Source organism: Brassica napus, chromosome A9 (assembly GCF_020379485.1).
Source record: "Brassica napus cultivar Da-Ae chromosome A9, Da-Ae, whole genome shotgun sequence".
In the NCBI taxonomy this organism is placed as follows: domain Eukaryota; kingdom Viridiplantae; phylum Streptophyta; class Magnoliopsida; order Brassicales; family Brassicaceae; genus Brassica; species Brassica napus.
The window spans coordinates 38,635,994-38,657,930 of NC_063442.1; the positions used below are offsets into that span (position 1 = coordinate 38,635,994).

The 21,937-nt window shown below is 34.1% G+C and overlaps 4 protein-coding genes and 1 long non-coding RNA gene across 5 annotated transcripts; 2 read left to right on the top strand and 3 right to left on the bottom strand.

Moving 5' to 3' along the window:
* Positions 1–1,005: 1,005 nt before the first annotated feature.
* On the top strand, positions 1,006–2,434 carry LOC106365141 (peroxidase 18). The gene is made up of 4 exons (XM_013804589.3): positions 1,006–1,317; positions 1,412–1,591; positions 1,701–1,866; positions 1,926–2,434. The coding sequence occupies exons 1-4, from the start codon at positions 1,078–1,080 to the stop codon at positions 2,339–2,341; spliced, it is 1,002 nt and encodes a 333-aa protein (XP_013660043.1). The 5' UTR covers positions 1,006–1,077; the 3' UTR covers positions 2,342–2,434.
* A 2,433-nt stretch (positions 2,435–4,867) lies between these two features.
* Positions 4,868–8,192, top strand: LOC106368593 (eukaryotic translation initiation factor 3 subunit B). Its single transcript, XM_013808590.3, has 10 exons — positions 4,868–5,092; positions 5,198–5,435; positions 5,522–5,668; positions 5,854–5,982; positions 6,064–6,192; positions 6,280–6,363; positions 6,450–6,574; positions 6,654–7,385; positions 7,469–7,577; positions 7,654–8,192. Exons 1-10 carry the CDS (start codon positions 4,983–4,985, stop codon positions 7,993–7,995), a joined length of 2,145 nt encoding a protein of 714 aa, XP_013664044.1. The 5' UTR covers positions 4,868–4,982; the 3' UTR covers positions 7,996–8,192.
* Positions 8,193–8,868: 676 nt separating this feature from the next.
* Positions 8,869–10,388, bottom strand: LOC106368595 (ADP-ribosylation factor 1). The gene is made up of 8 exons (XM_013808591.3): positions 10,146–10,388; positions 10,031–10,069; positions 9,882–9,944; positions 9,767–9,785; positions 9,583–9,694; positions 9,412–9,459; positions 9,190–9,320; positions 8,869–9,089 (listed from the first exon to the last, which is right to left on the bottom strand). Exons 1-8 carry the CDS (start codon positions 10,246–10,248, stop codon positions 9,056–9,058), a joined length of 549 nt encoding a protein of 182 aa, XP_013664045.1. The 5' UTR covers positions 10,249–10,388; the 3' UTR covers positions 8,869–9,055.
* A 1,067-nt stretch (positions 10,389–11,455) lies between these two features.
* Positions 11,456–12,444, bottom strand: LOC106365142 (protein GLUTAMINE DUMPER 4-like). Its single transcript, XM_013804590.3, has one exon. The coding sequence runs from the start codon at positions 12,134–12,136 to the stop codon at positions 11,684–11,686; it is 453 nt and encodes a 150-aa protein (XP_013660044.2). The 5' UTR covers positions 12,137–12,444; the 3' UTR covers positions 11,456–11,683.
* Positions 12,445–20,110: 7,666 nt separating this feature from the next.
* Positions 20,111–21,749, bottom strand: LOC111198671. Its single transcript, XR_002652801.2, has 2 exons — positions 20,894–21,749; positions 20,111–20,788 (listed from the first exon to the last, which is right to left on the bottom strand). It is a non-coding gene; the product is annotated as an uncharacterized LOC111198671 (long non-coding RNA).
* Between the last annotated feature and the right edge of the window lie 188 nt (positions 21,750–21,937).

Here is a 21,937-nt window from a genome sequence, read left to right on the forward strand (position 1 = left end):
GCTTATGTTCTGACTGTTTTTGTTCAAACTAAGTTGTTTCATAAACTTAAAACTATTGCAGAGCCGGTCGTTGGGCCAAGCCTATGAAACAGGAGCTTCCTACCAACATATTTATTGATAAAATTTGGCCACAATTGTTCAAATAATTACCTTAGTCTACCACATAATCTTGAGTACATGGTATTTGAAAGGACAAACTCGGGTTTGAATATTGTAAAAACCATATTTTTTTAGAGAAACAACCATATTTTTTTGTTTTTGCTTCTAGCCATGTAATTTCTTGGACCGGCTCTGGACTATTGGTTAGAATATAAAAACCAAGTCAGAGCCTTAGACCCTTTGATGTTAGATATGGTGAAGACTGACCCAGTAGTAACAACACAAAAGATCAACTGTATTTTTGGACCCTTTGATCCAAATTTCAAGTAACTATCACGACAAAGGCTTACCGACCAAAACTTGTTTCATTGTGTACTTCTTTGAACTTAGCACACTTTTTATTTGGTACTAGGTAACTGGATGTATAGATCAGACATTACAATTTCATTCTCCATGAATAGTTCACGAGATATAGTGGTTTGTTTGTTTTTGTGGTCCTAAAAGAATTAATCTTGTTGTACATCGATCAAGTCTTTCTACTTGGTCTACAAAGTACAAACCATTTTTTTTTGTTCCACAGATTCTCTTTGTTCTTGTGTGCCCAGTGACGTCTACTATAAAAGGCAAAAAAAAATCATTGTTGCATGCAGTGGCTGTTCAGTGTTCAAACTCTTGAAAGGTATCTCTCACTTTCAATTTCTAGCATTAGCACCAAAACGCAAATCTTGATTTTGCAGATTGACAATGTGCATGCATGATGACTCCCTCTCTCTCACACACATGCACAAGAGAAGTAAAAACTGTCATTAAATTCTCCTGACTCAACCATCTCGCTCTCTATCTCTATCTGACAAAAACACAAATGCAATTTACAGTTATCATTTATCACAACAGCTACCTCTTCTCTCTCTTTCTCTTTTCTCTAAAGTAAATTAATCAACTAGCATTGTCTTCACTTCAGAGAGACACAATCAAAGAATGGCGTCTCCCTTCTCTTCCTGCAAACAAAAACATGCATTCCTCTCCTCTCTTCTTCTTTTTCTTCCTCTACTCCTGCTCATTTCTTCTTCCGTGGCTGATCTCTCTTTCAACTTCTACGGCAGTTCATGCCCAGGAGCTGAATTTATCGTTAGAAACACCGTTAGATCAGCTTCTTCCTCTGATCCATCAGTCCTTGGGAAGCTCCTCCGTCTTGTCTTCCATGACTGTTTCGTCCAGGTTTATTACTAACACCAAAAACATTACTCTTCCACCCATTTTATTATTTCTTATATTACAAAATGACATTTTCTTTTTTTCATTACTGTTTCAGGGTTGTGATGCGTCAGTTTTGGTTCGAGGGAACAGTACAGAGAGAAGCGACCCTGGAAACGCGTCCCTAGGAGGTTTTGATGTAATAGAAAGCGCCAAAAATGTACTAGAAATCTTCTGTCCGGGCATAGTCTCCTGCGCTGATGTTCTTGTTCTTGCTGCTAGAGACGCCGTCGAAGCTGTAAGATTTAACCAAATCCACATGCATGTAATGTAGATATGACTAAAACTAATATTTTGTAATAAAAACTTTGTTTCTTGGTGGTATGAAATACTATTGGTTCGGACAGCTTGGAGGACCGGTAGTTGCAATACCGACAGGGAGGAGAGACGGGACTGTCTCAGCGGCGGAAAACGTCAGACCAAACATCATTGATACCGACTTCACAGTTGATAAGATGATCAATATCTTTTCCTCCAAAGGCTTATCTGTTCAAGATCTTGTCGTTCTCTCAGGTAGATGTTTTAAAACAAGAGATTTATTTGTCAAACAAGCCTGAAAGTTTTGGTTTCAGGAGCCCATACTGTTGGTGCTGCGCACTGCAACACATTCAACAGCAGGTTTACGAGAGATCCTAGAGGCAATTTCGAGCTCATAGACGCGTCTCTCGACAACTCCTACGCGCAGACACTTCTGAACAAGTGTTCGTCTTCTATGGATCCGACGACTACGGTCGTAAACAACGATCCAGAGACATCGTCGACGTTCGACAATCAGTACTACAAGAACTTGTTGGCGCACAAGGGTCTGTTCCAGACGGATTCTGCTCTCATGGAAGATGATCGGACTAGGAAGATTGTCGAGATACTGGCGAACGATGAGGAGAGTTTTTTGGAGAGATGGACTGAGTCGTTCATGAAGATGAGTGTGATTGGTGTGAGAGTTGGTGAAGAAGGTGAGATCAGACGTTCTTGTTCTTCTGTAAATTAAACAGAGAGGTTAGATGAATTCAGACAGAGGAGCAAAACTGCAATATAGTTTGTTGTGTCTTACTTACTGCTGTTAATTTTAGTACCACAATTTCTTTAATTTGTTTATGTTCAGTTCTCTTTACTGAAATGTTAATTTTGTTATTTACCAACAACAAGGGAAACATAATTTCAGAAAAAAAAAACAAAACAAATGGTGGTTCCATCTTTTTTCTAAGAAAGAGCTCAAACCAGAGATATAAAAGAAAATTCATGTCAAACACTTGCTAGCAAACTATATTTGCATAAGCTTAGTGTTGTTGTGGTAAGAACAGATGGAGTCTACTAGTTGATATAATGGACTTGAATCATGGTAATATGAGATAACCTATTTATAGTTTTTTTGACACCTGATTTATAAATGCTGTCAAACTCATAATCCAAATCCTTTCACAAGAGGCGTTGATACTCTATAAAAAATGTGCAAACATAAGGATGATGAATTAGTGAAATAAACATAGAAAAGTTCACCAAGTAACCATGTAGTAAAATGATTACGCTATGAACGTATAGTTAGTTTTGTGTTTTTTTTTTCTGTGAACAATACTCTATATATAGCCATGCAATTTGTCTCATAACCACAAATTTTGTGTGTGGCTGTAGCTAATTTTTTTACTAATGTAAAAGGAACATCACCAAATTGATATAGATGCCTATTATAATCTACAATAAATAATATGGTCCAAATACATAATTTCATGTAGTATCACTACATACTGTAATCCCCTATATATTAAAAGAGAAACATTACAACATATTTTTGTAGCCACATGTCATCACAACAACCATTCTTAGAATTCTTAGAAAATATGTTGGTCCATATAAATATATAATAAGCTTTTTATTAAACTAACCATAAATTAATCATAAATGTTTTTCATTGTTTTCTTAAATAAAAATCACGAAATTACCTAATGTGGCTAAAGTATATATGACAATTAATGATTTTGAATAATAAAGATTTGATAAAAAATTAGTCTATTATCTATCATTTTTAAAAAATTTAACTTATTAAAATAAATTAAACAACCACATTAACTATATAATAAAAATTTAGATTATTTCCTATATGTTATATTTTGAATTTTTAAAAACGAATATAAATGACTAAAGTTGTTAAAAATCTTACATTTAAAATTTATGTTATAACAAGATACAAATGATTACGAAATTACATAAGTAGGAAATCTCATTTAATAAATATTATATATATATGTATATTAATATTTTTTAAAAATAAATTATATACCATATAAAATACATAAGTATTTTAATTTCGAATTTGCTTTTAATTTTTTTGATAAACATTTTTAACAATTATTAACAACTTAATATTTAGATTTTAAACTTTGCATTGAATGTTTTTAAAATTATAAATTATTAAAACTATTAAACATCCCATAATTTCTTATTGTTATCATTGATTTAAAAAATTTGTTATAAAGAAATACAAATGATCAAAAATAATATTAGTATAAAATATTTTTTAACAGATGTCAATATAAAAAATATACTATATATCTATGTTAATATCATTTAAACTTAATTTTATACCATATAAAATATAAAAAAAAATATTTGTCTGGATTAATAAAATTTATTTAAGTATTTGTACCAAATTAATTATATATGTAATAGTTACTAAATTTTAATTATTCAATATATATTTATTATTTCATAATACGTAAAAAATATATAATTTTTAAAAATAATATATATAATATTCATGTGCAAGGCGCGGATCTTAACCTAATATACTATATTTTAAATACTTTAGTAACCGTCTATAATCTACCTTATACTATACTATAATTCCATCTAGACAAACATAGTATAGTATGTTTTGTAATTACATTTCATTTTCCTCACCCGACTAACATTCCCTAACATTCGTTTATAACTTACCGCTCTAACTGCAACTACTTGCTAAATACTTGCTAAATTTTAGTTAACTACATAACAAAATGTATCGTTTTTAAAATCACCATTATTATCTTCCTTACCGTCGGCTCCAAGGTACAACTACCATCTTCGATTTCACTGAATCTTCATGTTGCGCACCGCTGCCTAGCACTTCCGTAACTTTAATTTCACCGTCACGCTCGATAAATATTCTCCCCCAAAAAATTGACCAAACCACACCCTCACAGTTATCATCTAGTTTTTTTTCTCATGAATTAATTCACTCTTCTTACAATCAACTTCAAGCATCGAGTTCCACTCATGGAATTTTTGTCTGTTTTTTTTTATAAAAAAACATGTAATATATTATATCGCATAAACTAGTATGTTACTTGTTGAACTATAACTTCTTTATACGTTACATATTTTATTTTATTTTATTTTCTTAATTGTTACGGGTATGAAGATCAGACCGTAATGAACTAATGATATTGTGCTTTTAGTCCAAAAATCGGGCCGTAACAATCATGGGCTTTAGAATAAGTAGGCCCAAAATGTTCCTTCTTTCATCACCTTATCACTAACTGCAACAAAAAAAAAACAGGAACTGAAAACCCTAGGCACTCCTCAGCTGCAAACTCTTCAACCGCTTCCCAAACAATCCATTAGCGACAGAATCTTCGATCTAAGCTTGTGAAATCATGGCGGAATTGGATATCGACACCCGCGCGGCTAAGCTAGGGATCGATTGGTCTCAGGTTAACCTCGATTCAATCCAACTCCCTCCTGGAGAAAACTTCGGGATCGAGAGGTGAGTTTTTTCTCTCTTCTCTCTCTATTAGATCTGTAGAAATGAGATGTGATGTGAACAATGAAACTGATTCTGTTTTTTTTGTTGCTGTTGTGGTGGTTTTAGTGATGACGAAGGTGTTTACCACGACGACCAGCTAGAGTTCGACACTGGGTTCGGTAACATAATCGTGGTTGATAACCTCCCTGTTGTCCCGAAGACCAAGTTTGAGAAGCTCGAGAATGTCCTGAAGAAGATTTACAGCCAGCTGGGAGTTATCAAGGAGAAAGGGCTGTGGATGCCTGTTGATCCCAACACGGGGATGACATTGGGATACTGTTTCATTGAGTTCAATACTCCTCAGGTTTAGTTTATTGTCTTAATGAGAAGAGAACATGTGTTTTGGTAAGAGTTTGTGTTAATGTATTGGGATTGTTTTTTATTTTGCAGGAAGCTCAAAACGCTAAGGAGAAGACTCATGGCTACAAGTTGGACAAGTCTCATATCTTTGCTGTCAACATGTTCGATGATTTTGACAGGCTGATGAATGTCAAAGAGGAGTGGGAGGCTCCTCAGACCAAGCCCTATGTCCCTGGGGTATGTCTAGTCTTCGTTATGTTAATGTCAGGCTGTGTTTTCTAACTGGCATGTACCTTGAAACCTTTACTGTAGCTGTTCAGTTATTTATTTCGGATATTCTCTGGTTAATTTTGTGAAATTGCATGTATATTTGTGTATTCACTGCAGCCATTTGAGGTGCTTGTTCTGTGTTACGTTTTCAGGAAAACTTGCAAAAGTGGCTTACGGATGAGAAAGCAAGGGATCAGCTAGTCACGCGCTCTGGCCCTGATACCGAAGTTTTTTGGAATGATGCTAGGCAGAAGAATACTGAACTCGTTCATAAGCGTCCGGTAAGTTACTTGCATCTTCCTTTGTATGTATGTTTAATGTAACCATCAATTTAATATATGTGATGTTCTCTTCGTATGCAGTACTGGACAGAGAGCTATGTGCAGTGGTCTCCTCTAGGTACGTACCTCGTGACACTTCACAAGCAGGGGGCTGCCGTTTGGGGTGGCGCTGACACCTTCACTCGTCTCATGCGTTATCAGCATAATATGGTTCGTTCTTTGTCTCTCCTCTTGATTGTTACTTTTCCTCTGTTGTCCTGAAGTTTGAGTTCTTTTTTCTGGTTGATTCAATTGTAGGTAAAACTAGTTGATTTCTCTCCGGGTGAGAAATACCTGGTAACTTACCACAGCCAGGAACCAAGTAACCCACGAGATGCAAGTGTAAGTGCATCTTTGCTTCTGTTCCCTTCCTATTTCTTTTTTTAATTTTCTTATGCAAAGGATTCTGATTTCTATTCGACTTACAGAAAGTAGAGATAAAGGTCTTTGATGTGAGAACCGGGAGGATGATGAGAGACTTTAAGGGTAGTGCTGATGAGTTTTCAATTGGAGGACCTGGTGGTGTTGCTGGTGCTTCTTGGCCTGTCTTCAGGTAATTTCTTTAACTGCTTTTATGTTTCCTAAAAAGGCATACTCTACATTTGTTGATATATTTTAAACCTTTTCTGCAGATGGGCTGGTGGAAAAGACGACAAATACTTTGCCAAGCTCAGCAAGAACACGATATCCGTCTACGAGACCGAGACATTCGGCCTAATTGACAAGAAATCCATCAAGGTTGATAATGTCGTGGACATCTGTTGGTCTCCTACCGACTCCATCCTCTCACTCTTTGTTCCTGAACAAGGTGGTGGCAACCAGCCTGCCAAGGTAGCTCTTGTCCAAATCCCTAGCAAGGTGGAGCTGAGACAGAAGAATCTCTTCAGCGTGAGCGACTGCAAGATGTACTGGCAGAGCAGTGGAGAGTATCTTGCTGTCAAGGTTGATCGATACACAAAGACGAAGAAGAGCACGTACTCCGGCTTCGAGCTTTTCCGCATCAAGGAAAGGGATATCCCCATCGAGGTTCTTGAGCTGGACAACAAGAACGACAAGATCATCGCTTTCGCGTGGGAGCCCAAGGGTCACAGGTTTGCCGTGATCCATGGTGACCAGCCAAGGCCAGATGTCAGTTTCTACACGATGAAGACCACACAGCACGGTGGAAGGGTTACCAAGCTCGGTACTTTGAAGGCCAAACAAGCCAATGCCCTCTTCTGGTCGCCCACGGGGAAGTACATCATTCTCGCTGGGTTGAAGAATTTCAACGGCCAGCTTGAGTTTTTCAACGTGGATGAGCTCGAGACCATGGCCACAACTGAACACTTCATGGCCACTGATATCGAATGGGACCCTACTGGAAGGTAACTACTACTACTACTACTTTCTGTTGGTGGTCACGGTTTCTATTGTTGGTTTCTCATGATGATGTTGTTTACATTGATAGGTACGTTGCAACCGCAGTGACGTCAGTCCACGAGATGGAGAATGGGTTCACCATCTGGTCGTTCAATGGAAAATTGCTGTATCGGAATCTGAAGGATCATTTCTTCCAGGTATGTACCAAAAAACAAAACTGGTCACACCATCTAATAAGATGGATGTCTAATTATTTTTTCCATGGTTATACAGTTGGCGTGGCGCCCAAGACCTCCATCATTCTTGTCTCCGGAAAAGGAAGAAGAGATAGCGAAGAACCTGAAGAAGTACAGCAAGAAGTACGAGTTGGAGGATCAGGACGTGTCGCTGCTGTTGAGTGAACAAGACAGAGAGAAGAGGAAGGCGTTAAAGGAAGAGTGGGAGAAATGGGTGAAGCAGTGGAAGTCGCTGCACGAAGAGGAGAAACTTGCGAGGCAAAGCCTCAGGGATGGAGAAGTCAGTGATGAGGAAGAAGAAGAGGATGAAGCCAAAGAAGTTAAAGAAGTTGAGTTTGAGGATGTTATTGAAGTCACTGAAGAAGTCGTCCAAGAATGAAGAAGTGGCTTCTCGTTATTTACTTGTCCTTGGATCTCTCTTTAGACATCATCATTAAACTGTTCTTTTCGTTATCGTGTTCTGTTTGAAGTTTTAAAAGAATTTTCAATTTTGGTTCCTTAGGATACTATGTTTCTTATCCAGTGTTTGAATTACATGTTGGAGCACTTTAATAAATCGACCGTAACTTAAATTCATTATCACTTTGGTTATGTCCCACCAGCAACTCTTGAACATGTTTTTGGGATCACAAACATCACCATCGCTTCCAATCGCAATAATTATTATGTTCCTCACACACTGCTTGACATTCCTTTTCCTGGGACATCTTAAATGGCAAGCTTGGCGAAAACATGATGGGCTTATTAAACTGGGTCTATCGAATTCTTGCCCAAAACCTCTGTTCCCCTCATCATTTCAAATAGGAGGGCACCACGCGTTATGTTTGGATTCGAATCAAAGCTCTTGCGATCCAATCTATTGATCATGAGCTACAGACAAATTCAAGTTTACTGCCATAAGCTGAAATCGCTGGCTGCTTTGCTCTCCAATGACCAGAGGACAAACAATTCAAGTTTACTTCTATAAGCTGAAATCTCTGGCTGATCTGCTTTCCAATATTGATGCGCCAGTCAACACACTTGTCATGAAAATTACATCGGTGTTATCTAACACAAAGAGCCATTTTCGAACTTTTCCAGTGATAAATCAATGCTAGAGATGAAGTTCGTCTCAAAAAGATAAACAAGAATAATCAAAAAGAGCTTATTAATCCAAAGATTGTCGAAATATCACTTGGACCCTTGTTAGAATTTCTTATGGTTTCACTTATCAATTTCATGTTAAAAGACGATGCTCTCTTTATGGGTTTCATTGACAAATCCGTGTAAGGTTTTTATATATCTTCTCTCAAAAGGAAAAGAATAATAATAAGTAAACATGTCATTGATATTTAACTCTTTAAATGAAGAACTAAGCAACTTACTAAACAACCCAGTAAGTAAAGAAGAGAGAAGATACAATGTCCAGGGGGATGACGAGACAGTGTATGAAGATGATTCTAGCCACTTCCCGACTTCAAGGTATTACTCAACCTGAAAATCAAAGATAGACAAAACGATGAATATTTGAGAACCAAACCAAACCAAACACGCAAAGAGTTTGTTTAGTAGCATATATACTGTGGTTGCATACCAGTCTAATCCTTCGAAAAGGCCCTCGCCTTTAACAGCACAAGTTTTGAAGATAGCCCACTGACGACTCTTGATCTTATGCAACTCCAAGGCTTCCGTCACAGCGGCATCATCAAGTGCACCAGGAAGATCCTGTTCGGTTGGTTCAAGGAAACTCAGAACCACCAAAAATGTTTGCAAATTATTCAGAAGGGGTAGTACCATTTAAGATACTACTACTAACCTGCTTGTTTGCAAAAATGAGAACAACCGCACCTTTCAATTCCTCTTCCTACAAAACCAGTTTCAAAAGTTAGATGCTGTTCAGTTTGATGCAGCAGTCTATAACAATTCCTAAAATGATTCAAGAGAATAGAAAAGAGGAGGAATCCTTGAGCAGTAGAGAATTTTTAACCTCCAAAATAGCATGGAATTCCTCTTTAGCCACCCCGATTCGATCTGTATCGCTCGAGTCAACAACGTAGATCACTGCTTGTGTATTCGGAAAATAGCATCGCCAGTATGGCCTGTCACATTTAACAAAATTAGAAGCACCACACAAACGAAACAACTACAATCAATCTTGATGCTAATTCTACCTGATGCTCGTTTGTCCACCTGCCACAAGAAACAAATTGATTTACCAAATTGGATTTTATTATTTTAAAAATGTGGAAACTTTACTGAATCAATCTGATATGCTAAGTAGCCTACCTAAATCCCAGACCTGAAACTTGATATTGTTGTACTGCACTGTCTCCACGTTGAATCCAATAGCTATCAAACACATCGGGAGCAATCGCCAAATTAAAAACTAAATTATTCAAAATCGAATCAGCTAGATCTGGAGATGAATTACATACTAGGAATCGTGGAGACCACTTCCCCCATCTGAAGCCGATCTGTAAATCAAATTCATTATGAATCAAAAAACGAATTGGTTGAGATGGAGGGGGGGGAGGGGAGTGGTGATTTTACAGAGGATAGTGGTTTTGCCAGCATTGTCGAGACCGAGGACGAGGATACGAGCTTCTTTGTTGCCAAACACCGAAGAGAACATCCGCGTGAACAGGATCCCCATCTTCTTCTTCTTCTCCGGTTCAGATCAGATCAAAGGATCGAAAGAGAGAATCTTCTTCTTCTTCTTCTCCAGGACCATTCGACCTTCTCTTTTCTTTTGAGAGTTGGAGAAACTTTCAGTTTTTTGTTTTGCTCTTTTGTTGCCTCTGATGCAAGCAGAGTCTTCATTGGGCCCAAAATATATATGTATATAAGTTCATACTATAGTTTCTAAAGCCCATCGTGTATAATGAGCGCTTTTAGTGTTAAAAAAATTGATGATTCGGACATAAAGCCATTAATATACCAAAAAAAAGGTTGAAAACTGTTGCCAAAAAAAAAAAGAAGTTGAAAACAAAATAAAGAAAAGAAAAACTGATCAAGGATAATGCAAAACTTAAACTATAGACATTTGTATGGAGTGCACTTCACTTCAAAATCTCTTTGCATTAATGAGAAAAGAAGATAAATTGGTCATGTTTATCAGATATCATCAAATTAAGGCAAAGCAAGCAAATGGGACAAGTAATCAAGTGGATCTTTTGTATTGCAATTTGTACCATACAAAATTCTTAGATCGAAAAATGAATCTGATGTTAATTCATAACAAGAGTTATTTTATTAACTCAAAATAATCTACGAATACAGCTAATAATAATAAGGCTGGTATGTACAAATTATTGGACTATCAAAATCAGCACAAAAATAGGAGAAGTACACAAATGCACGTAAATATATGAAAGTAACACATAAATATATAAGAGACAAATTATAGTGATGGAATATGTGTTCTGAATATATATTATCTATTATCTTATTACAAAGTATGATAATTATTAGTTTACAAAAAAAATGTATGATAATTATTATATTAATAATCATATGACGAATAGTTTTATAAAATTTGACACGTGATGGTTATACGTGCATGCATACTAAACCATGTAAAATTCATATCTGAAAATTGTACATAGAATATAGATTTTTAAAAAATTCTTATTTCTCTTAGTCTTTACAATTGATAATAACTCGCAATCTCGAATTTGAACCTCATATATTGTACTAGTAAAAAAACATTAATGAACTATTAACCTAACCACTCGACAAATGAGCGGATCTATTGTGGAGGAGGGGCAGGGGTAAATTATGTTTCCACTTGTTAGCTTTGCATATGTGATCATTAGTGTGTTTTATTTTTATAATATGATTAACTGTAGTATCACTGATAATTTTAAGATCAAGAAAATAAATTATTTCCAGGTCCGGTGATTGAAAATTACAAACAAACATTCTTTAATCGTAACCTAAAACGTTTTCTCAGAAAGTTTTACATTCCCGAGAAGGACAAAGGGAACTCTCCGAAGAAAATCCCCAAAAGGAAAAGCTTAAAAGAAAATAAGTAACAAAAAAATTAAAATACTAAAACTGAGAGATTTTTTTTTTGATAAAGGAAAAGCTTAGCGACTTGTTGCTTCGTCATTTTGTTTGCTTTCCTCTCTCTTTGCAGCATCACCTTCCTCGAGAATTACAACTTCACCCTCGTGACTACAAACACACTTGTTCGAAGCAGGCGTCGCAAGATACGTAGGCAAGTCATCTCCGGCCATTATAACAATATACTTCTCTTCGTACGTCGCCTTCTCTCCGGACCGACTCTCTTTCTCTTCATCAACTCCACTGCCGTTTCCTTCCCCGAAATCTTCACCTGAAGTAGCCAAGCGCCAGTAAGAGCATGCCAGGATTAGTAAAGCAAAGGCGATGAGGCCCAACATTGCCGCAAGGCCACCGAATAAATACGGCACCGGCGAGTGCCACGAAGATTGTGGCAGTTGGTGATTCCCGAATGATTCTACAGATGTTGCATGCCTCGCTGCATCTAACGATGTTGGTTTAATGCTCAATGACCTCATTTTGTTCTTTGCTTGTATGTTTCTTCTGTTTCTCTCAGGTTTTTCTTTGTTTTATTTTTAATTTTATCTTCTGAGTTTATAAGTTGAAAAAGAAGAAGGTTAAAGGATGCATGGCACAATGGGAGAGTTAGATAATATATTTATAGGTCGGAAGTACCTAGAAAAAAGTAGCGAAGTGAGTCACCCCCAGCTAATTACTTCAATTTAGTAAATTAAAGCTTGCTTATTTATTTGTTTTGGTCCCAAGTGGTTTATTACTTTAGTTTTGCCACATATATATTTGCATGCAGTTTCAATCTTACTGATGAAAGGGTTATGTGGAGACTGTAGACATATATGTTACGGTGCTTCTTTATTTAAAGATACCAACGTAAACTAGATGGGCTAACCAGTGATGGTAGTCCAGTAGCGCTTGAGGAAAATAAATCTAATACAGCAAATTTTGGTTCGAATCCGCTGGCTACACGAATATGAACTATTGCTTTTGGTTCATTTGAATGTCCAGAAAAAAGTCTATCTGTAGTCTATACATACATTCGGAGTTAGTCTGTGTCTTTAATAGATCCGGATTTAATTTTTCTTTAATAAAAAAAAAAGCTTTTCTGTTGCGGTAAATATTTGTCAAAGGCTCAATTCCGTTTGCAACCATGGATGTCATGCTAAATTTTGAATATTCGTCAGATTTTGATCTTTTGTAGTTGGATTTGTTCAAAGGTTATATTTCGTAGGTTCTATTTCGAATTTTCGAGTTATTGTATGGGTAACCATGTCATCCGGTTGTAGAGATCTAAAAACATCATTATTAACATTATTCATTGAAGTCGTTCAACATTAAACTAATAATATAAATACAAAAATAGTTTTGACAAACCTATAGTACTTAATACTCATGCTTTGTTTAGGAAAAGAGAAAGATATATTTTGTATACTATTTTCATATGGAAAACTCTCCAAACAATTTGAGATTTTTTTGCTATGTAATTATTTATAATTGTTTTATTTTAAATCCAAAATTTAGATAATATATCAAAATATATTATGTAAATTGAGGTATTTCGTTATAACTATACCTATACTGATGTTCTTACTGTCTCTAATTCTCTGTTATTGGTTAAAAAATTTGGTCCTTATTTCCATATTCTCTGTTTTCCTTTTATGTGATCAGAGTTGGACTATGTATCTCTTCGAGCTTAGTCATTCGTACCTATAGGCTTTTCTTTTAGTTTTTTTTTTAGTTTTGGGATTGGGTTCAACACATTTTTCAAACCTGATTAGTACGAAGTTAAATTAGTCATTTCGATTAATTCTGTATTACAAATTAGTCATTACTAGAGTCCAGAGGTCATCGATAAAAGTCCATGCTATTGTGTCCATCGAAAACCTCTCACAAATTATGACATCAGTGACCGAACAGGTGCAATGTTATGTTCACTTTCATATTTATCATATATATGAACGGTCTATTTTGAAGGACCATATCGGACCATTTTGGCTTGTTATAATCTGTTGTCCCGCATTGCTTTCACTTGACACTTAAATCAACTTGTGCTATTTATTAAAATGTGGGAATACGTAGTGCTTACACACTACAGTATATATTATAATATTTGAAATCATCTATGAGTTCACATTTACTTGCGGATAAATATTTTTTCCAAATTAACAAATAAAAAAAAGATCAACGCTTATTTTCCTTGCTAAAGATCTTTTGTCAGGAATGGATTTTATAGGGTTACTTAGGGTGATGCAGTTAGGCATAAATTTTCGTAAAACAAATAGAATTGTCGACTGTAGTATCGTTTATCTAATATTTTTCATAATTGTAATAACATAATTAACCAGACAAAAAAAAAGAAAATGTTTATTTTCACTTGTTCTAATAAGACATAAATTTAGTTAAAAATTGCCGATTTTTTTCTATTGAGCGAAATTAGATAGTTCAAAAAAAACCAGCAAACCTAATGTAAAAATTTATGCTCTTATTTTCTTAGTTCAATGGTAAACACTTATAGATAAATGGTAAACCATCAAACCTAATGCAAAAATTATGCTCTTATTTTCTTAGTTCAATGGTATAATTTATAGATCAAACGTTCAAAATTTTAAATTTATAGTGTAGTTTTCCGGGTTCATCTATTAAAGTCTTTTTAAGGTCTACAAAGGTTGTAACTGGATTTTTATTTGATTCACTTAATCATGAGAGGTGCAGAAAACACTTTCAGTTTTCAACAAATCATTTACCATAAACTCTGTTAATTTGTACTCCCTCTGTATCAATATAAGTGGTTTTAAAAAAAAAATTGCAATTTACCTTGGTTACATAAAAATATCATTAAATAACACTAATTTAACCAATAAAAAACACAATATTTTGTAACTAGTCACAAAATTTAAATGATATTACGAATTTTGTAATTAGTCCTAAAGATGCTTAAAATGTTTACTGTTTAGTGTTGGAGAAATTTACGAATAATTTCTTACGAAATATCTCAAAAACGAATATAGAAAAATAATTAAAAGTAAGAGAGATTTAAAAAGATTTTCATCTGAATTTTTTTCGAATACTGGTTAAATCCTAAAATTCTACATGTCACTCAACTAATAGTTAATTTTTAAATAAAATTTAATTTTATAATTTAAATATTTTAATTTTCTTAAAACTCATATAGTTTCTCACTTTTAATAATGCCCTTAGACCTTCAAAATAATTAGTAAAAAATTAAAGTATTTTCACTTTATATAACCGAAAATCTTTAATGATTTAGTTTAAGGAACAGTGAAAGAGCACATTGCCTTGGTGGTAAATGACAATGTTTGCACAATAATAAGAGAGACAGAAATGATTGAGAAAGGACTAAGAGGAAATGGGAATTGTGGGTTAAAGTTCGAACAGACTCCCTTTGTGCATTTCTTCTTCATTTGTCCATTTTCTTTATTGGTGCGTTGATGTGGTCTATATGTTCTCTTCTGTTTATGCGGTGACAGTGCTGTGCTTAGACTATATGGGGCCTAAGTAGGGCTGTTCAATATGGTAAAACCGAACCGTACCGAACCGAACCGAACCGAAATAGATAATATGGTTTGGTTTTGGTATATATCATATAAACCGAATAGATATAATTTTATAAAAACCGTAGGATTTGGATATGGTTTGGTATATAACCGATTAAACCGAATAAACCGAACAAAACCGATTAAAAGTAGAAACATGCAAATATGTATCTATTTTATAACAATACATGAAAATCTATTTGTTACATAAGTTAAATTTGTGTTAATAACTACTACCATAATTTTATAGTAATAAAAACCTTAATTTGTAAAACACTTGAACTATAACTAAATAACAATACATCGCAATTCAGACATCTTATTTTCTAAGTTTTTTTTTGATCTTTTTGAATTATTTTAGTCATCACTAAATTAATATGAAGATTATAAATTTGATGGACAATAATTAATGGAAAATTTTTAATTAAAAAAACATGACTTTAATGAACACTAAATATGGAAGAGTGGAAAAATTTTTATTTCATGTTTCTGTTTTGTTTCATATTTTTATTTTCAAAATTTCAAGGTTTTATTTTAGTTATAGATTTGATTATTTTATTTGATGGTAGAAGCATTTTTACTTTTTTGTTCATTTATTTGAACATGTAATATATTTTAAATAAATGACTGTGTTGACAATATGACTCTAAAATTCATATAATATGATCTCAAACAAAATAATTATGTTTTTGGTATAAAACCGAATAAACCGAAAACCGACGGTATATAAACCGAACCGAACCGAAGTAAATATGGATTTAGAATGGTAGTTATATTTTACTAACCGAAATACCGAAAACCGAAAAAAAATCGAACCGAAACCGAACCGATATCCGGATTGAACACCCCTAGGCCTAAGGCAATTCTAAAATTTGGGGTCTTAGTGGTAAGCTGCGAAAACGCAACAATCCGCAAAAACATTCCCTAGCCGACTTAAAAAGAATATCCACAAGCAAGTATTTTTTAAAAATAATTTCAAATGAATAAATACAAATTATAAATATAGCCAGGCAAACTTGGAGAAGTTTGGTGGAACACATGAACACAGCCAGACACGACTTTGAGAGTCCATGACACAACCATTTCCATAAAAAAATGACTCTGTTTTAAATTGTAACAAGGGTGTGTGGGGTTGACAAGCACATGGGTAGATGATAGCAAAGCACATTAAAAGTTAAAAACTAGTGTTTAGTATATCACCATGACACGAGGACGAGGTACACTCTCGACAATAATGGGTAACACTAACAGAACACAAAATCTATAACGAAAAGGTTGTTGTGATCCGAGAAAACAAAACCAACATAAGGTCTCAAGTATCCAAAGTATGATGTATATCTTAGCGTTTAATCCGGAGAGCCACCACTGGAGATGTGCTGAAGATCGTCACAGGGTTATTTCTTAAGATCTCTAAAACAATTGAAATTTTCTTCCGGTCTTCCTGTATGTATTCCATATTTGTAGGCGTGTGTTACATAGACAGGCTCATTGGTGAACACAACTGAGTTCCCACTCACGCCCACATCCATCAGGAAGCTCCTAGCCGAGCAGGAGACATTACCAAAGTGTCCAATAAACAAAACACGGTCTCCCAACTCGCTGACCTCGGCCCATTTACCAGCCTCCTCATCTAACCTACTCACTCTCAATGTTAACCGACTAAAGTTTTAATACACCAGTACCACGAGGGATGATTTGCTGAACCAGGAAAAGTTCATCATCACCAGAGGGAACCAAATAATTATTTGAACCTCAGTTGACAAGCTCCGGGGGCATCATAGGAGTCAAATTTACTTGAATAAGGATCAATAGCGAAAATGTCACCGTTAAGGGAGAGAGTAAGTCGGGCGTGTTAATAGACGATTGGGAAAGGGGAACGATGATCGCCACGAGGTGCAGACAGAGCGAGCATGAAGGACGTCGAAACAGTTGTCTAGATTCTTGGGGATGACGTCAAGAAGCTCTCCAGGTAGAAGAGACCAGTCTGGTATCATCGATGGCTTCTTTTTGGTGGAAGGTTCTGACGTGTTTGCTGCTGATGAAGACGATGTTGTTGACGTCGCTTCTCCTTTTTTTTCTTTCATTCACAAGTGCAAATAAAATCGACAATGGGTTATTATGGGTACAAGCCCATTAACACATGTTTAATAGCCATAACCTTCAAAATTATGTTGGGTTGGGAGATTTTTTAATAGGTCGGTGGTTGCTTCTTTTTGTCAACATTGGTTTTATAGAATCCCATAGGCTAAATTAATTATACTATTACAAAAAAACACATTAATCAATATTAATTACCAAATACCAAAAATAGAAAAAAAAACAGAAAATTGCATTTTAAACTTTCAATATAATAGCTTTGGTTTTTGTAGAAAACATAATATAAAACTTTGTTTTCATTCTAAAATAGCAAAATCTTATTTTCCACCAAAAACTGAATATTTTGTTTTTCACAAAAGCATAAAAAAGTTTGTTCATGAAACATAATTTTTTTCTGTTGTAACTATAAATTCTTTCATATCGGGTGTTTTTTTTTCCAAATAAAACTCTTCTTTGTACATTTGGGTGTTTGTTCTCGGGGTGTTGTTGTCTGTAAGTGAATGTTGCGGCTAAAGAAGTCGGCGCGAGCTGTTTTGATGAGTCCAATTCTTAAGAACTGATCATCGGGCATGCTAAAATCTACCGGATTTAGTTCTCGCTTTTACTGTAGGCTCGATTATGAGACAAGTGTGTTTTGATTTTGATGTTTTCTTTGTTTGTTAGTTGTTATGTTGGTTAATTAGTCCATGTTTAGCTATATATGAATCTGTGTTTAGTTTTATTTTGTTATTCTATTCTTTGTCATCTCTATTTTTTTGTAAAAAATTAAAAACTGGTAATAAATATTAACATTATTTCCAGAAAAAATAAACTAAATTCTGCTTTTTGTAAAAATAGATTCCGCACAAAAAATTGAAAACCTTGTTTTCCATTAAAAGCTAAAAATTTATTCTTCTGTTTTAAACTTTTTAAAATACTAGGTCAAAATCCGCGCTACGCCGCGGATTATCATAACACGAATAAATTTTATGTATTATTCGTACTCTTTTTGACATTTACCGTGAGACAGTTGATTGGAAAATTAGAAAAAAAATGGTTTGTCTTCAACTTCACAAATTTGGTTCGAAGTAAATGGCAAATTAATTACTGAATTTCACATTTTCAATATACAATATAATACTAATGAAACAATAATTATCCTTGATAAATAAAAGGTCATACGATTTATCAATTTTTATGTAAGTACATAAGAACAGGTTTTAGAAAACATGTCCACTCTTTTCCAAGTTAGTGTTATTTTTGTTTTTTTTGTTTTTAGATTCTTAAAATTTTACTGTTTCTATATAAATTTAAGAAGATTATGATGAGTTCATACTGTATTTTAGTAACTTATTTAGAGATATTTTTAGTCATTTAAAAATTCTAGCGTTTTCTTAGATTCTTTTTATTTTTCCAAAACATGTTTCAGCGATTTTTCTTGTCAAAAATAAAAATAAAAATCGATTTTCATTTATTTGATTTAATTTCCATATTTGATTTTCGGAAAAATCAAAAAGTAAACAACTTTCATTTATTTAAAATTATATTAAAATATATATAAAAATATTTAAATTATAATCTTAGATATATTTTCAATTATTTATTTTGGTTAAGATATATTAAATTAAGTCGTAGAAAACTTATTTAAAAATTTGATATACAATTTTATAATATTAGCAGTAAATATTTTCTATCACCAATAATATTTGAGATAAATAAAATTATTTATAAAATTAATGTAATTTACAATTAATTTTCACCTGAAAGTAAGTATAATTTGCATTGGAATTCTAAAATGATATTTTTGCGTAACAAAAAAAAAATTAAAATGACATTTATTATGAAACAAAAGGAATATTAATTTGTCTTGAATGGTTATTTTAATTTATGTTTCTTCAAGTTTTATGTGTCATCGGATTCCACAATTCAAAGAATCTAGTCATCTTCCTAACTTTATTCTACAAACACGTTTTGGGAATGGTAAACAATAATTCTGTGAATAAAACATTGACTTAGCTAGGCGTAGGTCTTCATAAGGTATGTAGTATTGTCGGTTGTCGAATCGTCTAAGTAATCTTTCTTATATCATAATTGTAAGATCGTAATAAATCAGCGTTAAAAAAAAACATTGACTTAGCTTTATAGTGAAATAGAGTGATCACTGGAAGATTTACAAAAAGAAAATACATGAAATGAAATGGTCATATTTACATACTCCTTCCATTTCTAAATAATGGATATGCTAGCACTTTTTATTTATTTCTTAAAGATTTAATTTTTATATTTTCTATGTATTTTGATAATGAATTGTAAACTTCAAAAAATATTAATTAACAATTTTAAATTTATTGAATTGCTATTGGTTTAAATTTTATGGAAAATTGGTATAATTTTAAAAATTAATACATTGATAGTTGGATATTATTTTTTTCTTAATATTTGTAAAAAATTTAAAACATGCATTATTTAAAAACAGAGGGTGTATTATGTTTCATTGGTTATATGAATTTTATGTATATTTCGATAGGCACAGTCTCATTAAATACATAATGCAACACTTTTTATTAATATTTATGTATTTCTTTTCTATGCTATGTATTATGTCTATTTTAAAATCACCAATCTTTTAAAAAACTGACATGACTGTGGTTTCAAAACGTAAAGATATCATGAGGGAAACATACTTTATCAAGCAAACAATAATACGGAGCTGACTGCTCTTCCAGAAGAGCTAAAACATATAATGACTGCTGCAGCACCTTCCCATCCATTTGTTTCCTATATTACAAAATAGATAATAGATACTATGGTCTTTTCAGCAATTTGATGAGCAATTGTAACAGGACCTACACTGGAATTGAGTTCCATAAGTCAGTAGTATGTGGCTTTCACGTTACAATTATATCATTCTTATACCTACAAAGAGTGACATATTGCATATACTTAGCTACAAAAGATGGGAATCTAAAAAGAGGGAGGAAGTATCAAGGAAGATGACTGCTACAGTGACTACCACAGAAAGAGAGGGTCCTTTGGCAGAGCTCACTACATTGGTACCAAAGAAGATGACTACCACAATGATGTCATCATGGAAATGCCTTCTCATGCCTCTCTCTATCTTCTTCACATCAGTAGATATCATTTTTCTCTTTTTTTTTGCTGCAGCTTGCAGGGCCATCTTCACCAGTCTACATCTGTCCCTTGTGTTGGTCATTCACAGCATATGTCAGACTCAATATTTGGTTCTCTAATAAGTTTTTTTTTCTTGAGGAAAATGGGGTCTAATGCACACGTTCCGTGAATGGTTCTGAACGATGTCAACAACTTCTTGGTAGGTCAGCTGTTCCCATAGTCTGTCTGAAGCAAATATGAGAAACTGATCTTGTGGTTGGAGCTCATGCTGTGTTATCGACGGTTCTTACTCAAGATTGGTCTTTTCATCGTCTCACGGAGTTTATACTTTGTGTCAATAGTTTCCTGTTGAACTCCGCATTCTTAAGATACATCTCTTATGGATCTAGATATCTGCAAAATAAAAAAAATAAAAAAGCATATCTTAGCCGTCTCAATTCGGTCACCATACTTATATTGCATGGAAAAGGAACAAACATATCTAGACTGTCAACATACATGTATGCAGCAATGAAGATAGAACATGGGTTCAACTGAACTTATACGTCATTATATTGATCTCAACCATAGCACTGGCACATTGAGATGCTATAGTTTCATCTTTACCACTGTGTGTCATCCTTTCAAACCTCTCAACAAAAAAATATAAACTTACAATAAGCTACATGAGCTGCAACAAAGCCTAAACAACGCCAATAACTATTCCACTGAATCAAACTTAGAATTGACTCATCAAATACCAAAAGAAAACTCAACTCTTTGTTTGAATCTGTTGAAGAAAGTCAGACGTTTTGTCAAAAGACAACTTTTTTGGGAAAAATCTCTGAAAAACCGTCAAGCTAGTCACTCTTTATCTAATTCAAGAGGAAGCTGAGTCATAATCAAATATAATGCAAGCAGTAGCAAAGATCAATTCCAAAAAAAAACCTAATTTCTTTAAACACAGAAGTTAATAAATAAAGATAATGTATCTGCAGTTTCACTTTGAGGCAAAATCTACGCAAGATGATCAGAGCCGTATATGAAATCTCTCTTGGATCAGGAGTTGATACTCCTCCTCTATCAAATCAACACCATCCATGGACACCACCAGATCACATCTGAGACTCGGCTTTGTCGCAGACTGTAGTCGAAACCTCACAAAGAGGCAGACAGCGAAGAATTATGCCTACGGCTAGAGAGCTTTAGTGGAGAAGTGGTAGATAAACTAAAGGACTTGGATTAAGCTTTACATAGCTATCATCGAAACCTCCGAAGTCCAATATCAAAAATCAACGATGATAAACGAAGAAGAAAGGTAACTGATGTGGAGAAGGGAAATGTTTTCATTGGTCTTTGAAGTTTTTTCGGTTAATGACATGTCAGTCTCACATGATTCTAAAATGCTTAGGTGTCAACTGCTAGAGAGAACCTAGCCTTATTATTGTGTTGATTCCAAAGAATTGGAGGGAAATTGCTCGTTTATTTGGCATTTTGTGCTTTTGACAAATGATTCATTGAGTTGTTTCTTTTTCCTATATGCTCGTGATACTGCCACAAGTG